The following is a 19,977-nucleotide window of genomic DNA, read 5'->3' on the forward strand; positions in this document are numbered from 1 at the left end:
CAAGAGAAATGAACTACAAGTGTGAACACACCCTTATGGCTGATTTTTATAGTAATAATGGTTTTGTAATTTGTATATTAACCAGACTTGCAAAAAAAAAAAAAAAAAATCTTTCTCTGCTTCGTCTACGTTTTATCTCCAGGTAATCATAGTCGAAAGAGATACTAGCCGCTTGGTTGAGCTCGGAGCAGTTTTCTCCAGCATTCCTCCTGTTGGCTTCAGCTGTGATTTAGAGGCTCCTCGAGCTCCTCTGTAACTGCAGTTTCAACATTTCCCGCTTACACATAGAGAGGCAGATGGGTTCAGATCCACAGCACTCTAACACTGTCCGCTGTGGAATTCAATGTGATAAATGTGCGTTTAAAAAACGCACTGTTATTGAAGTTCAAGGATCATTTGATCTCATGGATGGAAGATGTATTTAGTGTCGCCTTGGATTCCACCAGATAAATAAATCAGCATCTCTGCTGTTAGAGAGTTTGGCCAGCCGTCGAACAATGAGATCAACACACGATCCTCAGCATTCCTCCTAGAAAAGCTGCATCCCATGTTCAAATATACCAGCGAATTATTCAAAATGCATAAATGGAAATTACAGCGATGGAGGTAAATGACAGGAGAACTCGCTCGTAAATTTGAGAGTGTTTTTGGAGTGCTGTTAAGCTTGTTTACATTCTTGAGCCGTGTTTTAACATCATACCTGGAGATCTTTACCACAAATTCATACCGTGACAAAACAAAACTTTTTTTCAGGATTGATGGGAATTGTTTTTTTCTTAGAGTTTTCAGAAATCTTACTGACACTTATTTCCACATAACATACTATTTACAGTTTTTTGCGACAACCCACCGTGTGAGGTTCTGCAGATGTTTGAGTTATGACCGGACTCGTGTGGAATCTGCACTTGCAGAACTTTCTGCACAATTGAGTGTATTTGCTCAATCACTACATCATTACATTTGATTTATATTGACCATCCTGCACTTTAGATCAACCACAGATGTAGATATAGTAAAAAATGGCTGGGATTAACACACATTATTGTTCAAAAGTTTGCTAACATGTATCAAAATAAATGAAAGGAAAACTAGCATTGGGTATTTGTTGATTTTTCTTGTTATACCGAACTCATATCGAACCGTGACTTCTGTCTACTGTTACACCCCTAGTGTATATGTATAAATATTTGTCATTTATAAATAGAATTTTTACAAAAAAAAAAAAAAAAAAGTAAAAAAATCAATCACAGAGTACTGCATTCTCTCAGGCCCTTGTTTGTTTTGTCTGTTTATTATATATTTTGGCTAATTTGATTATATTTCAGCGTCATTTAAGAATTTATTGACATTCATTTTGCAGAATTCTGCAGATTTTGCCCCAAAATATCTAGGCAAAATCAGTCTGGGCCTGATCATGCCTCTGTTATCCTACCATCACATACACCTAGTTACTTTTCCATTCCGCTTTACGATCCTCAGACAGATAGACTTCCCCGTAATCCTTGTTGACTGCCATGTTAAAAGAGCCACTGTTTTCGAACGGAACCAGAGCAAATGCATTCAAGATGTCCACATTCTCCAGGGTTGTTCAATTACAGTGCCAGCGAACATGAAATCTGACAAGATAGCCAAAATGTAACCAACATGGGGCTGTTTAGATTGGGGCCCAGCTTTTCACGAGGTCACAGCAAATTAGCAGCGATCTTTAAGAGGTTTTCAGGCATTAGCAAGTTGAAGTCTGTCTCCGCCAAATGGTTGGAGGCTGCGAAGGTTGGGAGGAGATGCTGACGGAGGCAGAAACACGCGCCACGGCATTCCTGCGTAGAAGCCGAGGCTCTGGGACTGATTTAAGACCCCTGCAGCATCTTCTCAGCCTGCAGATTTAAACGGATGAATGCGTTGGCTCTGCGGAAACAAAGCTCCGCCGCTTGCTTGGGTTGTTTATCACTGCAGGTTGGCGGGTGGCACGTTCTGCACGCTGGGGCTGACGGAGCACCCGTCATGAAGATTGGGATCACACGAGTCGGAAAGTACACGGCCGGTTGCAACAAACCACTTAAGATAAGGAATCCCATCATAAATGAATAATCAGTAAGGGTTTTCCTAACCTGAGGAGTTCGTTGCAACCAGCTGCAGATGAGAAAGATGTGTCTGAAAGACCGAAATCTTCACTTTAAATACAAATAAGTCAATTTGTCTGTGACAATTCAGATGAATTGGGTTTTATTTGTGTTTGCAATGTTTTAAGTATTAGTAACGGTCGCCATGTCAACAAAACATATTAGTCGTTATAATGCCATTGGTCAGATATTTGTACACCATATTGGTCAGGCCAATTAATCAATTGATCTTTGAAAGTCATTTCCTGATTAAAAATTCATCATGTAATTTGGAATCAGTAACTGACAACAATTTGTAAGTTATCTACCAAGACAGACAGACACACACACACACACACACACACACACACACACACACACACACACACACACACACACACACACACACACACACACACACACACACACACACACACGTTTACTTAGCTATTTAAATGGGGACTTTCCATAGACGTAATGGTTTCTATACTGTACAAATTCTATATTCTATCCCCTTACACTAACCCTATCCCTAAACCTACCCATCATACAAAACTTTCTGCATTTTTACAATTTTAAAAAACTTTTAATGATGATTTACAAATTAGGACATCCTAAAGGGAGGTTTTTGGAGATTTTGGTCACTTCTGGGTACAAATTTGTCCCCAAAATATAGTTAGGGAGACACACACACACACACACACACACACACACACACACACACACACACACACACACACATATACGTATATATTGTGTACGGAGTTGTCAGGACAATCGTCCACAGCCTCAAATATATCAGTCTGTCAAAACTGCACAAAAATGTGTAGTTTCATCACTTCAACAAAAGTAAAAGTAATACATTAGTGAAATGTAGTAAACTGTAAGCAGTTTCTGATGCCAAATGATTTGGCACCTGCTGTTACATTACTGATGTCGGCCATAAAGGGTGTACAGTAATGGCATCTTTGGCTTGTATTCTGCTGCTCTAATGAATTGGCCATTTGGATTGAGTTGGTGTGGTTGTGTGATGCATTAAGCAGGCATTCAGAGAGAAAGGACAGTGGTTGAGGGGCTCTCAGATGGATGGAGATCACTTTTCAAAGCAGCTTTAGCAGAGTTGGCACACCGTAGACCTGCTAAGAGGCCCACAGGAAGTCATTTGGGGCAGAATTAGTTAAAACATCCTGCCTTTGGGCCACTTTCACACACTGGGGCTTCTATTCTGACTAAAAGAGGTTGCAGTGATTAAAAACTCAAAAGAAGTTATGAGGAACTATAATGTTCAGTGGCTATAATTTATTTACTTACTGAAGTTCCAGACCATGTGATATTAAACAGCATCGTTCAGACAAACCATAATTGTGTGCATTAACGGGACATTTTTGTCCTTGATAAAAACCAATAGGGTTTTTGGAAGGGACATTGGAAGCCACTAATAAGGAGTCACATGGAATTTGCTCCACAGAGCTCTGCAGATTTATACATCTCTGACCCCATTCATGTTTGTTTATTAAATATTTTGGTTAATTAGTTAATACTTTCAGCTGATGATAAGAGTGTAGTACTCTGGCTCTCTGATTTCCATAGATTTTCTGCAAACAATCAGTCCAAAAAACATGATAAAAGTCTGCAGGTTCCGTGTGAGCCAAATGTCGCCTTGTTCATTCTGCAGTGAGCATTCAACTGATTCTAGATTGTGGTGTTTGTCTGATTGGAAATTCACAGAAGTCGGCAGCAGTTGACCACTGGATTTTGTGATCGAGGCAAATCAATCTGACCAAACCCCGTACGGATGAGGGTCTGTGGTGCGCGCAAGTACCAGTGTGGCAAGTTCAGCCAGAAATATGTCTGGATGGTGACTTAATGATTGCTGCATTTTAAAATTTCAGTGCAATCATGTGGCTCTTTTTCCTCACAAAAACAGGGTTTTAAAAAACCAACCATCGCTGTTGGAGACACGGGATGGCAGGAAACATGGCCGCTCACGCTCCCGTTTGAGGCTTTTTTCAGCTTTGAGGTTCAGCTTTGTGGCTTGCATGGAGTATTGTCCCCAATAATTACTATAACATGCCAGTCCTTCAGTCTGATGTGTTTCTCTTCCTCATATCCTGCCAAGATTGTGATGTCACCGTGGACCAACTGACTTTAAACACACACACACTCTCTCTGAGCACATAAGAATATCATATAATGACCAGAGTTGAATCAACTATGACGGATTGATATATTTTGCTAAAATTGTTGGCTAATGGTTATTTCATTTGCTTGTATTTGAGCATATGCGTCAGATGGATGTTTTTGTCTGTAAAGCATTGAATGCATCATGTTTTTAAGTTTTAGAGATGTTCTGTTCCATTCAGTTGTGCTCTGTTCTGTTTTAACAGATTGTTTTTTCGAAGGTCTGCTTTAGACATTCCACTAACTATAAGTAACTTCGCAACTACATGTCAACTAACTTTTATTAGAGTATTAGTAGACTGTTAGGTTAGGATTACAGTTGTTAGAGTTCGGGTTGGTATAGTAAGTTGGCATGTAGTTACTATAGAATGTCTAAATTGGACCATTGAAATAAAGTTTTACCGTAACATGTCCTGAATGCAGTTGTATTTCAAGCTGATTTTGAAAACAATATTATTTGAATAACATGTTAAAAATGACAGCCTTATTTTTTTATTTTTACTATTTGTGCAAAGGACTTTTTTAGTGGTGTTTGCACCAATATTTACTGAAGGGAACAGGGCAGCTGCTGACTGTATCATGCATTTTAACAGCTGCAGTGAACAAAACCTCTTCACAAGTCTATTTTTTATCTGTTCAAAAACAGTCAGTCAACTTTTCACTGTGATTTGATTTATTACATGTAAGGAGTGTTTTTCTGCTCAATGCGAAGCCTTCACTACTTCACACTACTTCACACTAGCCTTCATATAGAAAAACTGAAGTAAAACTACACTATATATATATATACACACATATACAGACCCTTTCCAAAAGATTAGAATATCATGGAAAAGTTTATTTATTTCCATAATTCCATTCAAAACGTTAAACTTCCATAGATTATAGATTCAGGGCCCACAACTTAAACGATTTCAAGTATTTAGTTGTTTATTTGTACATAATTTGGGCTTCCAGCTCATAAAACCCACGAAAACAGGATTTCAAAAAATTAGAATATTACATGAAATCCCACAGTAATTACACAGTGATACCATGGTCATTGAACCAGGTTTTGGTTCTTTTGGCAGTGTGGGCAGGTGCAAATCCTGCTGGAAAATGAAGTCAGCATCTCCATAAATCTTGTCTGCTGAAGGAAGCATGAAGTGCTCTGGAAATGTCCTGGTAGACGGCTGCGTTGAGTGGACAGCACAGTGGACCAACACCAGCCCATGACATGGCTCCCCAAACCAACACAGACTGTGGAAACTTCACACTGGACTTCCAGCATCTTGGATTGTGTGCCTCTCCATTCTTCCTCCAGACTCTGGGACCTTGGTTTCCAAATGAGATGCAAAATTTGCTCTCATCAGAAAAGAGGACTTTGGTCCACTGTGCTTTATTAAATCCAGAGTCAACGCAGCCGTCTACCAGGACATTTCCAGAGCACTTCATGCTTCCTCAGCAGACAAGCTTTATGGAGATGCTGACTTCATTTTCCAGCAGGATTTGCACCTGCCCACACTGCCAAAAGAACCAAAACCTGGTTCAATGATCATGGTATCACTGTGTAAGTACTGTGTGATTTCATGTAATATTCTAATTTTTTTGAAATCCTGTTTTTGTGGGTTTTATGAGCTAGAAGCCCAAATTATGTACAAATAAACAACTAAATACTTGAAATCGTTTAAGTTGTGGGCCCTGAATCTATAATCTATGGAAGTTAAACGTTATGAATGGAATTATGGAAATAAATAAACTTTTCCATGATATTCAAATTTTTTGGAAAGGGTCTGTATATGAAAGACACATTACACAGACCCCGACCACCTTAAACTTTAAAATCGCAACAAACAATTAAACAATCTTTATTGAAATTAGTTGTATCAGCCGTATCAGTGAAGAGCATTTAATGGGTAAAGAAAAATCACCCACATAATATAGTAAAATAAATTTGAAAGTATTCAATTGAGTGTATTTTTATGAAATATTAAACACTGCCATTTTATTCCAAGAATGTTAACAATGTAATTTCCACCAAAGAAAGTTATTAAATTCTATACATGTGGTGAACATTGAATTGTGGGCTGGAGCAGATCCATTCTTATCAGTCGTTCCGGTCGGGTTTAGAGATTGTGTATGTTCATGAGGAAATTCCAGCGGTGGAGAACCAGTGAGTTTGTTCCTCTCAGAGCCGTCGAACACGATGTGAAATATTTTGATGGTCGTACTGATGGGAAATGGAGGCGGGGTTCATGATCTTCAGGAGTATGTGGAGGTCTTATCAGGGCTCGGTCTCCCTGTGGAATGTTTATAGGAAGCAGGCCCGTTTCAGGGGTTGCTGGCACAGAGCTGCTGTGGGCTTGTTTGCTTTTGCATTTGATTTATGGGCCGGGCAGCGAAATAAAGGCAGGAAACCCAGCACCCGGCCCCACCGTTCTGCTGATATGCAACATCACGCAGCACTGAACCCAGGGATAAAACCCAGGCAATTGCCAAAAAACAACCATGATTTAGTTTTTCATGACTATTTTGTAGCCTCTCTGAACTTTAGGGCTTCTTTTGTTTTGCTGTTTTTAAGACTCAAAGGGTTTGCTCTTATTTTATTTATCAAGTTAATTTTTCAAATAATGAGTCATATTCAATGAAAAGTCAGTTTGGACTGGAGAGATAGTTTTGAAATTTTGAAAGTTACAGCATATTTTCAATATTTATTAACTACTATCGCATAATATGAGGCCTTTAAGGGTTAAATGTGCCTTAAAGTCCTCATTATACTATATATACTCCTATTTTCTCTACATTTTAGTCTAAATCTGCATGATTCATCAGTGCACATTATTCCAAAGAAAAACATATTTATCTTCATATTCTTTCATCAAAATGTCAACTTGCTCTGCCTCTAAAATTTCTTTCTTATTCACTTGATGTTGGAAATTCCTTATTTTTCAATCCATGCCATCTGATTGGCTCTGTTCTGAGACTTTTCTTCATCTAGTCAGTCCCTGTTGATATAATTAAGTTGTGTTCTACTTTTTTTAATGTGTCCAATTATAGAAGTAAAGTGAGTTGTGAAAGCCGTTTCATGTTGTCTGCATTTGTTTGAACTTAAAGTGGATTTACGGAAATAAACCTTGGCAAAATTGTGTAAAAACATTGCTTGCTTGCTTGATGAGTCCCTAAGTAACACCCTAATTGTAGTTTTTGGATCAGTTTATTTGGATCAGTATCTGTGCGTGTAAGAGAGAAATACATCAATCTCAGTGTTTTGGTCGAGGCACGAGAGGTGAGGATAACTCATCTGGACAGCCGTCGTCTCCTAAGGTGGAATGACTCGGGACTCCTCCTCACCTGCTTGTAAAGGAGAGTTTCTCTGGCCAATAACTCATCATATCTTGTGTGTTAAATGCAGATGGCTCTTGCCTGTTTCAACCTGCCGTGTTTCACTGATAGCAAACAAACAGCTCATTCTCTGGAAGGTCAACAATCCCAATTCATGCTGTGTAGGTCATATTGAGATCATGTTTTATGTGTGGTGTAGGTTAGGAATTATGTGGAGCAGTTTTCCTGACAGTGTTGTAAACGGCTTCTTACTGTTTTAGAGCAGGATTGAGTTTCAGAAATTGCCCTTAGTTATAAGTCTCTCGTGATTAGATATTAACCTTTTGCTTTGGCTCAGTAGTCCTTGCCTTTTGTTTTTCTTTTTTTGTTGAGGAAATGACTCCGCAATTTTTCCACTCTTCCATGGCATGGCAAAGCCGGTGAATTGTAAACAGACAATACGTTATGGCTTAATATTAGCTACTCTTGGTTGTGCTGTTGCTCTTCTGAAAATGTAACTAAATAGTGTATATATGCAAACTTAAAGTTAGCATGGTTAACTCTTTTTACTCTTTTTTTATAAACATTCCTGGTCTTATCGTGCATAATTCCTCAGTGCATGCTTTAAAAACAAATCAAAATAATTGTCAAAACTTGACCTGAACCTCTGAAATGACTTTCAACATCCAGGCCAGCCTCTGCTTATATTTTCGCCGATGTAGTTATGCTCAGGTTTAAAAAAATACTTTAGAAATTATCCTTAAATGATGTGGTGGTGATGATGATTATTTATAAAAAAGTCATTATACAGTAATCATCACCAAAGTTATAGAAATCCATTTGGTCTTGAAAATTTGGTGTTGAAATGCATTATACCACATCAAGCCTCCTTATTCAAGCAACTATCTCTTTCTTTCTGTGTTTCTTTGGTGCCAAATGCAAATATTCCATCATCTTGGATACACATGAAGGAGCTTGTGTTTTTGAGTTCAGCATGGTTGAGTGTGGTTTCCATACACCACAACTACAATTTAATTTCCTTCAACTTATTTTGGAGGAACAGTTCAGCCAAAAATGAAATTAGCATCATGAACAAATTGAATTTTGCTCTGTTCATAATGGCATAGCAGACTAGGAATATAGTGTCCTTGATAGAACTATCATTTTCATTTTAAACTATCCCTTTAACTCTTTCCCCACCATTGATGGAATTTTCCGTCATTTACGAGACAACGCTTCTCGGCTTTTCGTGTTTTTACTGTTATTCGGTCAGAGGCGGACAGAGTACACAGCTACATTACTTGAGTAAAAGTACAGATACCCCTTGCTAAATTTTACTCAAGTACAAGTAAAAGTACTACAGTCAGATGTCTACTTAAGTAAAAGTACTAAAGTACTTGTTTTTAAAAGTACTTGAGTATCAAGAGTACAAGAGTACATTTTCTAAATATTGCATTAATACTGCCACAGTGCTTACATTGGTACACACAGGAAACACTTGAAGCGAAAACTATCATTAACTTGTTCAGAAAATTGAAATAGTCTGGCGAGGTGGGGCCACGGCTTGGCACATTCCCGGGATGCGATATTTTTTTTCCCAGGATGGTAGGGGAAGACTCATGAATATTCATTAGGGAAGTCATCCCTGATTGGTCTGATGACCTACCCCTAACCCCACCCCTAAACCTACCCGTCACTGGGGGTCTTATGACCTCCATAACCCCGCCCCTAAACCTACCCGTCACTGGGGTTAAGACCAATCAGGGATGACTTCCCTAATGAATATTCATGAGTCTTCCCCTCATAAAAAAATAATATCGCTCCCAGGATGGACCTGCTGCGTCTTCATCCATTGTTTCGTCCATGGTTTCTTCTCTTATCTAAATCTGACCATGGAGTTGACTTTGGCGGAAAGCTGAAGGTGATTGCTGATAGGCTGTCCCAATCAGTGGCGCCTGCACAATCCAATCACATTTGAGAGGGTTTCCGAGATGTTTCTTTTTTCCTTTTTTTTTTTCTTTTTTTTTTTAGAAGAAGTAACAGGTACTCACAGTTATGGATAGAAATGTAGTGGAGTAAAGAGTACAATATTTGCCTCTCAAATGTACTTGAGTAAAGTCATGAGTACTCCCCAAAAGTGATACTCGAGTAAAGTACAGATCCCTCAAAATTGTACTTAAGTACTGTACTCAAGTAAATGTACTCAGTTACTGTCCGGCTCTGTATTCGGTAGGGGGCGAAAAAAAAGTAGAGAATCTCCGGATCAAAACACAGACAGAAACAAGTGAGAAAAAGCATTGCTTATGCACGTTGTAAGTCTTTGAAATAAAAGGCTTTTTTTCTCAGCTTTTTGCTCAAAATGTTGCTTTTTTCATTAAACTTACCTATATTAAAGTGTTGATAAAAAAAGAATGCATGAAGCTAGAATTCTTTCATTCTGTATATTGCAGGTTCAGAGAAAATGATCAACAATGTTGGCGATGGCTGGCACTTGGTTTTTTTTCTCCAGCACACGTGATGCAGGCTGAATGCAGCAGGTCTCGGTTTAATCTTGTTAACGCAAGCATGCGAGGAATGCAACAGCACAATTACCGCTCATTATGTAATATTCATTTGTACACTCCAGTGTTATCAACACACATCCACTCCCCTTTCTGTCTCGTTCCCTCCCTCGCTCGCTTTGTTTCTCTTTCTTTTCCACACTAAAAGTGCACTGGTTTTGCATCACCGACATGCCAGCCAAGAAGTTGTGTGTGTGTGTGTGTGTGTGTGTGTGTGTGTGTGTGTGTTCTATGTTATATTTATTACCAGTCAAAAGTTTGGAAACCATGGAGCTTTATAACTTTATAACTATAACTATTCTGCCCCCCCCCCCCCCCCCCCCCCCCAATTGTGAGATACAAACCTGCAATTTTGAGTTAGAAAGTCTAAATTGCAAGTAATTTTGCTCTGTTTATTATTATTATTATCTATGCTTGTAATTTGTTTATTTTCTATACAGATTCAGTCCGCTGCGAAACTACCCCAATCATCCTAGAAAGATTGATTCTTATCAAATAGAGCTATTCAAATCATCTGGTGAAATTGTTGTCATATCACAACACATCACAGGAAAACTAAATATCGCAATGTCAGTTTTTTCCAATATCTATTTACATGCCAGCCAAGAAGTTGTGTGTGTGTGTGTGTGTGTGTGTGTGTGTGTGTGTGTGTGTGTGTTCTATGTTATATTTATTACCAGTCAAAAGTTTGGAAACCATGGAGCTTTATAACTTTATAACTATAACTATTCTGCCCCCCCCCCCCCCCCCCCAATTGTGAGATACAAACCTGCAATTTTGAGTTAGAAAGTCTAAATTGCAAGTAATTTTGCTCTGTTTATTATTATTATTATCTATGCTTGTAATTTGTTTATTTTCTATACAGATTCAGTCCGCTGCGAAACTACCCCAATCATCCTAGAAAGATTGATTCTTATCAAATAGAGCTATTCAAATCATCTGGTGAAATTGTTGTCATATCACAACACATCACAGGAAAACTAAATATCGCAATGTCAGTTTTTTCCAATATCTATTTACACTTACTTTTACATGTATTAATTTAGCAAACACTTTTATCCAAAGCGACTTACTAGTGAGAAACATAAGCCAATAGAGAGCCAACAGTATTTATAGTATACAATGTCAGGTTTATTAGAATGTTGATGTTGATGATTTTCCCTCACTATCCATTACAACTCTTCAAAAACAAAATATGTTGTAAATGATTTTATTTGGAGGCACTGTTTTTCTACAAACCATTCTTTAGATCAATAGACTTTAAAGATTTTTTTTAAAGTGTTGCGTACCATGATATCAAGCTGGAAAGATACATTGATGGATGAATGGTGTGCTTTAATATTCACATTTGCATAAAATGCAGCTTTTCTTAACATTAAGTTTAGTTAACAGGTAATGAGCGTTTGCGGGAAAATGTGTCTAATTGCCTAACTAAAAATAATATCACAATGCAAAACAATTTTATATCATTCCACATGTTTTTATTGAATTCCTCAACTTTTTCCTTTGCTTTTAGGGTAAATGCGATCAGGACACGTTGTTATTAGGTTTCAGGACATTCATTCAATAGCAGATTGTATTTCTTTCCTTGCAGGTGAATATTGTACCAACCTGTCATGTCTATGTTTGTCTTTGGTTTTTGGATAACCACAGAATGATTGTCAGGATTATTTTTAGTGTTGCGGTTGCCCACCAGTAGACCTGCGGTTATCACCTTTTGTATGTTCACCTGCACCCTTGCTGCGGTTTAAGGCCTGGCATGAAACATTTACCAGAGGTTACGCTCGGGGTAGACCGCCTCAGGATGATTTACACGACTCAGCCCTGAAGTGAATACCAGCAACAACCCGCTTCTGTTGCCAACATGATGAATGCAGCTCTCAGGGTGCTTGTTCTTACACATGAGGGTCCAAGGGGTTGCGTGTTCATCAGTTTCATTATGTGACGTGATGACGTCCCGTTAAAGAGTGTCATTGTTTGTTGTTTGTATCGTACTAATTATTACCAAACACTTTTAAGCTGTCTTTTTACAGTTGAGCCACCTGTTTTCTTGTTTTCTTGTTTTCTTGCATGAGACGGGCTCCTTCAGGATTTCTAGCCACTCTTAATGTCCTCGTCTGACCCGTGTCAAAGGATCAGGGTCAGTGCTTCCGTGTAAGACTGGGTGATAAAGCTTAAAAATAATATCCGAACAGTTTTCAGCCTTTGGATATATCTTGGCTTTATACTTTGCTTTGAAAAGGCTTTTTTTTTTTATTCAGTCATGAATGCTTTACATGCAGTCTGCAAGCAATCACATCATTACCGCATATCACAAGCTGATTGGCCTCTGCTGATCCTGCAGCCAATGAGATTGCTTGCTCAACATTTAAATAGCCTGGTTCATTGTTTGTTGTAAACTAGTCCTGCGGTTCCTCTGAAACCCTCCCCCTCCCCCAGCTCCACCTGCCTAGATCTGCTACAGGATCAACATCAATCGATCTAGTCCAAATACATTAACATTGCTATATTCAATAACATGCTAAAAGTATTAAGATAGATTTCATGATATGTATGCCCTTGCCCTTGTCTAGCGATTTCTGAAGGATCATGTGACACTGAAGACTGGAGTAACAATGGTAAAAATTCAGCTTTGCATCACATAAATAAATGATATTTTAAAGTATATTAAAATAGAAAACCATTATTTTAAATTGTTGTAATATATTTCACAATATGACTCTTTTTTTTTCTGTATTTTTGATCAAATAAATGCAGGCTTGATGAACTGAAACAGACGGTTCAAATTGATTCACATAGTCAAAGTTAAAAGTAAAATTTAATTTCATACTTTACTATTTTTTATGTTTAATTTGATATCGCTAACAATATAATTGTAAATAAAAGTTGCCCTTCCAGAATGACCTTTGAAAGAGAAGTCATCAGGGCTCCGTTTCAAACATTCCAGGCATCTTCAGAGACATGAATGCATGAAGGCATGCTGGGTCGGGCCAGGTCTCAGCGCAGACACAAGGTGTTTGTTAGTTATGGATAGCAGGTGTACGGGCTGTCATCAGCAGGTGCCTGCAGGCTGAGTTACGCCAGGTGATGGAATCCGGTCTGGAGATAGACCAGGCCACTGGAGAAAGGCTTAGAGCAGAGCTCTGAGACGGACTGAGATTAGGGAGGGATTTCCGTTTATCACTGAAGTATTATGGAGTGGTACAGTGGTCTTATTAGGACTGGCTGGAGATAAGGATGTGTATGGTTTCCATGCAAGATCGTGTAAATGTCTGTGCCAGTTCGGAACGGGCTGTCAGTAAACTGAGACCTGCTCTGAAAAAGAGTTGATGTTAGAAGAATAAGATGGGACATATTTCAGCCTGACTCAGAGCACACAAATTATAATAATAAATGTGTAATATGTAATAAATGTGAATGTATATATTTGGCCTATATAATTTCTTGAAAAACATCCACACACCAAACAAATTCAATCCTCCATGAAAATTATTTTACTGAAGATTCGCATAGAAAGTGACAGCAAAATACCAAAGTCTACAAACAAAAATGTGAGTGTGCACACAAAAAAGAAAACGAAGAGCAAATGTATCAGTCCATCTTCAGTGCTAAAAGCTTGAACATTAGTCAACAACATTTATACATGTCAAGGCACCAGAATGATTACCTAAATCAGCTGGGTAGTTTGATTATACAATGACTGATTCATTAACAATGACCACCCACATAGGAAGAGTAGTCATGATCCAGCATCATAAACAACCATGGCAAAAGTACAGTATATGAAAATATTTTTCATTTATATATTGGAGCAGAACTTTTTCATATTTTTTTGCCAGTTGGCTATATCATTTCTTACAATTTATTTACATTATACATTCTTCAGTTTATATCATAACTTTCTTTTGTTTTACAACTTTCAAAGTTTTAAAATCTCAATTTATATAAACTAATAAATAATATAGGGCTACATGATATGTTGAAATTATCGAAATATCGTGATATGCATAATGCAACGGCTTGCGATAGCATGATTTTAATACTCCAAAAGATTACAAAAAGCCCAGTATTTTTCAACTAAACAGTTGAGAAAGAAAGTGTGCATGTAATAGTATATTGGATCTGTGCAGCTCTTAAAGTGATAGCAGCCTAATAAACCAAAGACAAAGACAAATTCACTCACTGCTCTTGACTGAATAACTTGTGAAGCTATAATAAGAATCAGTATATATTTAATTCATACAGTGTAAACTAAGCAGTTTTTTATTTTTACTTTTGATTATTTAATTTTAACTGTTGGTAAATAACCTTAATGTTTGTCTACCTGAAACCCTAAATCCCTCTAGTTTACACTGATGTTAAAATGACACTTTAAAGTTAGTCATCATTTTTTTTTTTTTTTAAGACTGGTCCTAACTTTTTAAAGTCAGTTACATAAGAAGGTAGATCGGTCTAATTTGAATCAGAAAAATAAGGCAACTTATTTCTTAAGACCCAGGCTAAGTTTATGCAACTGGCCACAGTTGTTTCAATGTGACTTCAGAACGTTGTATATTTTCTGCTGTTTTACAGTAAGCTTTACTTATGTTCTAAAAGCAGTGGATCCACGTTTGTCTAACTTATCCAAAATAACTTATCCAGCTTGCTTAAATTTATTGTTTCACTCTTATCAGTCTTCCTGTTTACAGCGGTTGATCATTTGTGTTTCGAGTGCGTTTAGATATGCTGAGACCTGTAGTGAGAAAAAACAAGAGCTTTTCAGTGTTTATGTGCTTTACAGCTCCACATCCACAGCTGGAATAACATCTTTTATCAAGAAGTCAAATCAAACAGAAGCACTAGTCATGCTTAACGTCTCATGTCACTTATTAAGGAGAAAACTTCCTGTTCACATAATGAAAGCATGAGGCTGATCATTGTTACCATGTAAACAGTCACACAGACCTTTTGCATGACTCTTTAGACTTTTTATTCTTAGTTTTTACATTCCCTGAAGAAAATTTGAATGGAACGGACCAATGCATTATGTCTTTCCGCATGCTCTTAGTGTGTTGCTAGGGTGCTTTTTGTGAGTTAATATGCCATTGCTAAATATGAGCAATATTAATAATAATGTTTGCCTTCACAAACACCACCAATACAAGACATGTGATCTTCAGGTGCAGGACACCTGTTAAACTATAAACTCAGTTAGTTAAGGCTCAGCACCGTTTTCATGAATACTTTATCAATGACAGGTCGAGGTCATTGATAAATGTGAAAGTGACATTGGGAAACCTGATGTGCTCCGTCAGCATTAAGACGAGCAATTAAATGGAGCGAGCAAATTTAACACAAATGCCAGATGGTTGAAAATAACACACATATATTCAGCTGTCAAAACAAATGGTAAGAGCCGATGGCTTCCAGACCATGTCAAATTCCTCACTTTCATCTGAATCAAATTTTGCAAGACATGACTGAACTCTGAGAATTCATAAATAGTTGTGCTTGGAATGGCACAAGTGAAATCTGACCCATGTTGCCTTGACTTTTATTTACCACATTTGTCCTCAACCAGTGAGAAATAAACCAGCGTTATGTTTGTGGGTTCCAAGCCACAGGCTTACCCGTGGTAAAATCACTGTAACGCACGGCATTCTTTTGGCTTATTGCCTTGCAACACTGTATCCCACAATGCAATGTGCTTGACTTGACCTTCCAATTGTAGTGTGGTGAATGATCTGGTAATATCATGATATTATACATGATATCTTCTTGAATTATTATTTCAGTTGCATACATTTTTACATGCACACACAAAAAAAGCCAAATTACCTTTAATTAATACATGATATTAATTTATTTAAAGAAATAACATGTAGATGAAGCTAAAAAATACACCAAGCCATGATCTGTGGAAAGAGTGAATTGATTCATAAATGTGTGCGTGTTTTCATTTCTACTGAGAAATGAGTCGGATTTATATTTGCTTTGTCATTTGACTCATTATTCATATTTGAATTGGAATGGTTTAGTCATAGACTGACTAGACAGCTGCCTGTGCTTTTAGACAGCTGTGGAGAAGGCTTCTTGTTTGTGCACAACTCCAGTTCCTCACGTCCAATTTTGCCTGGAAGCAGAAGCAGAGCCAGAAATGATGGTCCGCCATCCTGTTTGTGAAGCACAGAGCTCATTTGTTCATGGGAGGCGGGATATTAGTTGTGGCAGTGGTCTGAGCAGCAATCCTATTATAATGGACTTCAGCAGATTGTGAGTTCCGACAAAGCAAATCACCTTTAAACATCAGTGACTTTCCAATCCTGTTTATGAAATGGTGATGAAATGAGGTTAGCGCTCTCGTTGCCTGTGTTTGCCTGCTTCTAAAACATGAACCAGTGATGTTTTAATCTGTTTGTGACTGATTCACAGTCTTATCTTAGTATTATACTATAGTATAAATGTTTTGAATTGGCTTGTATGTATTTTATTTTCAGTTTTTGTTTGATTTAAATTTTAGTTTGTTTTAGTAAGTTTTTTGTGCTTGTTATTTGTTTTTTAACACTTCTGTAGCTTTAATTCACTTTTATTTCAGTTTTACAAATTATTTTAAACTTACACAAATGTATTGTTTATATACATTTTTGGTTGTTATATCTGTAATAGCACTACTCATTGACGTTTATCTCAGTTGTTGACCAATATAAATAAAGTCACTAATGAGCATCATGTGAGAAATAAATATTTTGGGATTAGGAATGTCAATTGCCTCAGAAAAGGATTTTGAATGGTCCATTAGTTGTTTTAAATTAATTAAGTGTCATTGTTACAAAAGTATGAATCCAACTATTCGCCTTGGCAATTAACTGAAATAAATAAGATGAAGTGCTTAAATAAATAAGCAACTAAAACAGAATTTTTTTTTTTTTTACATAAAAACTAGGATGTTAATAATAATAAATTAAGATCGGGATGGAGTTGCATATAAACAGTGAATTTCCCATGTCTGTTTTGTGTGAAATTTACCAGTGTTTTGTGGCCGTATGCTAGAAATCAAAATTTACTTTCTTCATAATTCACTATAATGTTCCTTATTGAGCACATTTCATCCGTGCAAGTTTTTCCAAATGAAAGCAAAATGTTTGTTTTAGTAACCTTTTATCCAAATTAAATAAGTTGCACCGCCAGTGTCATGAATTCTTCTTTAGTCTCTGTTTTTCAATCCCCCACTTTTCACACCCCAACAATGATAAAATAAAGCCAGTCCTGCATTGTTTTCTTGTTGAATTTCCCATTTCCCTTGGAAATATGTCATATTACAGTAGTAAAATGTGTCAACATGTTATGTAGACTTTAAAGTCCCAGAATTTGGCCTGACGTGTGTGTTCTCTGTGTGTTGCAGGTATCCTCCTCCTGCGTTCCTGTTGCCAACTATGAACTGGTAAGAACTTCTGTGGTTGTTTTGATGACCCGTTTTTGATCGTTTCCTAGAACAGTCGTCTCTTGGAATCTGCTCTGTTAATCAGATTGATGATAAAGAGATATTTTTGCCTATTTTGGAGGCCAGAACGTATCATCCCACAACCATTAATATTTATAAGAAGGAAATAAAAGCTTGGGGTCTTCGGTTCAGATCTCTCCCAAGACCTAAATAAGCCAGGGGGAATAACAAAGCATGAGCGATAGCATAGTGAACATTCCTTTTTTGGTTTGAATTGTGTTTTTGGTCTCCAAAAGATCTCTTTCCTCCTCCTCCTCCTCCTCCTCCTCCTATGTACGCTCGCCTGCGCAAGGCAAGCCAGAGTCCATCATTACTCTACCCGCGTTCATGAAAAAAGTCTCTTGTTGTACACAGTGTCCTCAGTGGAACAGATAGTTTTACTTGTTTTTGGGGGGGAAAGTTTGGCTTGGGTTGGACAGGGTTTGATTAATTCTCTTTCTCGTTCCCTCAATCACTTCTCAGATGAAGTATGGCGTTGTAAAGCGAGCAGTGTGAATGCAGGTATGCAGGGTCGCTGTCGGCACACGCACCAAACACACACTTGAAATCAGACAAATGAAATGATGAACAAATGAACTATATAAGCTGATGTTCTGAAGACAAGTGAAAATTGAGAGTCTGGAGGACAAGAAACTGATTCCTGAGACATGGGACAAAACTTGCCACATGTCTGCAAAGATACAAGTTTTTGTACCAAGGAATTATGTTGAATGTGTTAAACGTGCAGTTCTTCCCTTTCCATTTTTTTTTTTTTTTGCTATCACAAATATCAACATCATCAGATATTATCTGTACTGCCATGTCAATAATGTATCAACAATATTGACAAATTGAGAAAAGGGATTTCAAGCTAATTTTTAGCTCCATTTATTGAATCATCATCACCGAAAATCTGATGGTGCTGACAAAAGATTTATATTGAACATCCTTTAAAGATGCATATATTTTCTACATTCAATTTAATATTATAATCTGTTAGTATATTATATAATATTCAAATATAGAATTATTTTGTTTTTAATATTGTAGTATTATTAATATAATTAACATACATGTAAAACAAATACATACATACATACATATATACTGTATATATATAGTTTAATTATTATTTTAATTATTAATATTAATATTTTAATATATATAAGCCATACAATTAAAAATATTGTGTTGTGGACAAGTTCAAGTTATTTTTGCTGAAGTGTGGAATCATTTTGGTTTCCAGAGTAAAGAGGGCACTACCGATATCGACAGGAACCATGCAGTTTGTGAATTGTGTCTGGGAAAAATTTGATTGCACATAATGTGTTATGTATTGTGACAGGGGCTATATGTATTTTCTTTTATTATGGCCTACTTGAGCATATAAAAATTTGCTCACTAAGGCCGGCGAGACACTGGCTGCGTGGTGTGTCCGTTTTTATTTCGGCTCCCATGTTAACAGGTTAGAGCTTGCACACTGCCTGCGTGACAGCCGTGCGGAAAACGCGTGCATGCTAGAAATAGAACCGACGCCTATTTTTCACGCGACAAGCAAGCGTGTTGGAAGCGTTTCCAGGCAAAATAGAATAGGAAAAGATGTTTATATGTCATTTTGACACGAATACATATTAATAAATGTCATTTTGATGTTTGAAAGTCTCTAGGTTTTGACATAAATGCAAATATAAATGTAATTTAAAAAACTATTATCGATTTTCAAATACTGCACCTGTCAATACAGAACGAAATATTCTATAGCCTATTTTGCCGTCAACACTGCCGACGTTGTCTTTGCTGCTGTATATTTATGTTTAACATGAAGTATAGTCCTCTCTCCCCATATGTCAAATATATCACCAATGAGGCTTATCATGTCACCTAGCAGCAGCAGCGCCGCGTCAGACACGTTTCTGGTGTGCAAAGACATGGAAAACGCCACGCAAACGCCACGCAGCTGACACGCAACAGAAACGCCACGCAGCCAGTGTGTCGCTGGCCTAAGAACATGTGAACCACAATCCCAAACTGGCAGTTTGATTTTCTGTGTACTGAATTGTTTACCTAAAGTAAACTTCTTTGACTTTTATGCACATCATGTCTTTTTTTAAATATTACTTTTTCTAAAATTATAGTCCTTCTTTAAAAAAAATCCCAATATATCGCCTTATGCACAGTATCGAAATTGCAATATATTGAATCGTGTCCCATGTATCGTGATACGTATCGTATTGCCAGATTCTTGCCAATACACAGCCCTAATTAGCATGCATAATACTAATATATTGGCTGTTTATTAGTACTTCTAAAGCACATGTTAATGGCTTATTCTGCTTATTCCAAAACTTAACAACTGCCTTACTAACTATTAATAGGC

General features: G+C 37.3%; 2 protein-coding genes across 15 annotated transcripts in view; one reads left to right on the forward strand and one right to left on the reverse strand.

Annotated features, from left to right (window-relative positions):
• The window catches only part of mettl5 (methyltransferase 5, N6-adenosine), a 410,912-nt gene that overhangs the window by 348,299 nt on the left and 42,636 nt on the right, over window positions 1–19,977 (reverse strand). The gene's annotated exons all lie outside the window — the stretch shown is intronic.
• tns1b (tensin 1b) overlaps window positions 1–19,977 on the forward strand; it is a 228,962-nt gene that overhangs the window by 118,183 nt on the left and 90,802 nt on the right. For all 14 annotated transcript variants that reach the window (XM_079880479.1, XM_079880488.1, XM_079880489.1 and 11 more), the window contains one exon: window positions 17,523–17,561. In XM_079880479.1, coding sequence (XP_079736605.1) covers window positions 17,523–17,561 — 39 coding nt within the window. The remainder of the gene's footprint in view (window positions 1–17,522; window positions 17,562–19,977) is intronic.

This window comes from Squalius cephalus, assembly GCF_949319135.1.
Source record: "Squalius cephalus genome assembly, chromosome: 9".
Classification (NCBI taxonomy): Eukaryota; Metazoa; Chordata; class Actinopteri; order Cypriniformes; family Leuciscidae; genus Squalius; species Squalius cephalus.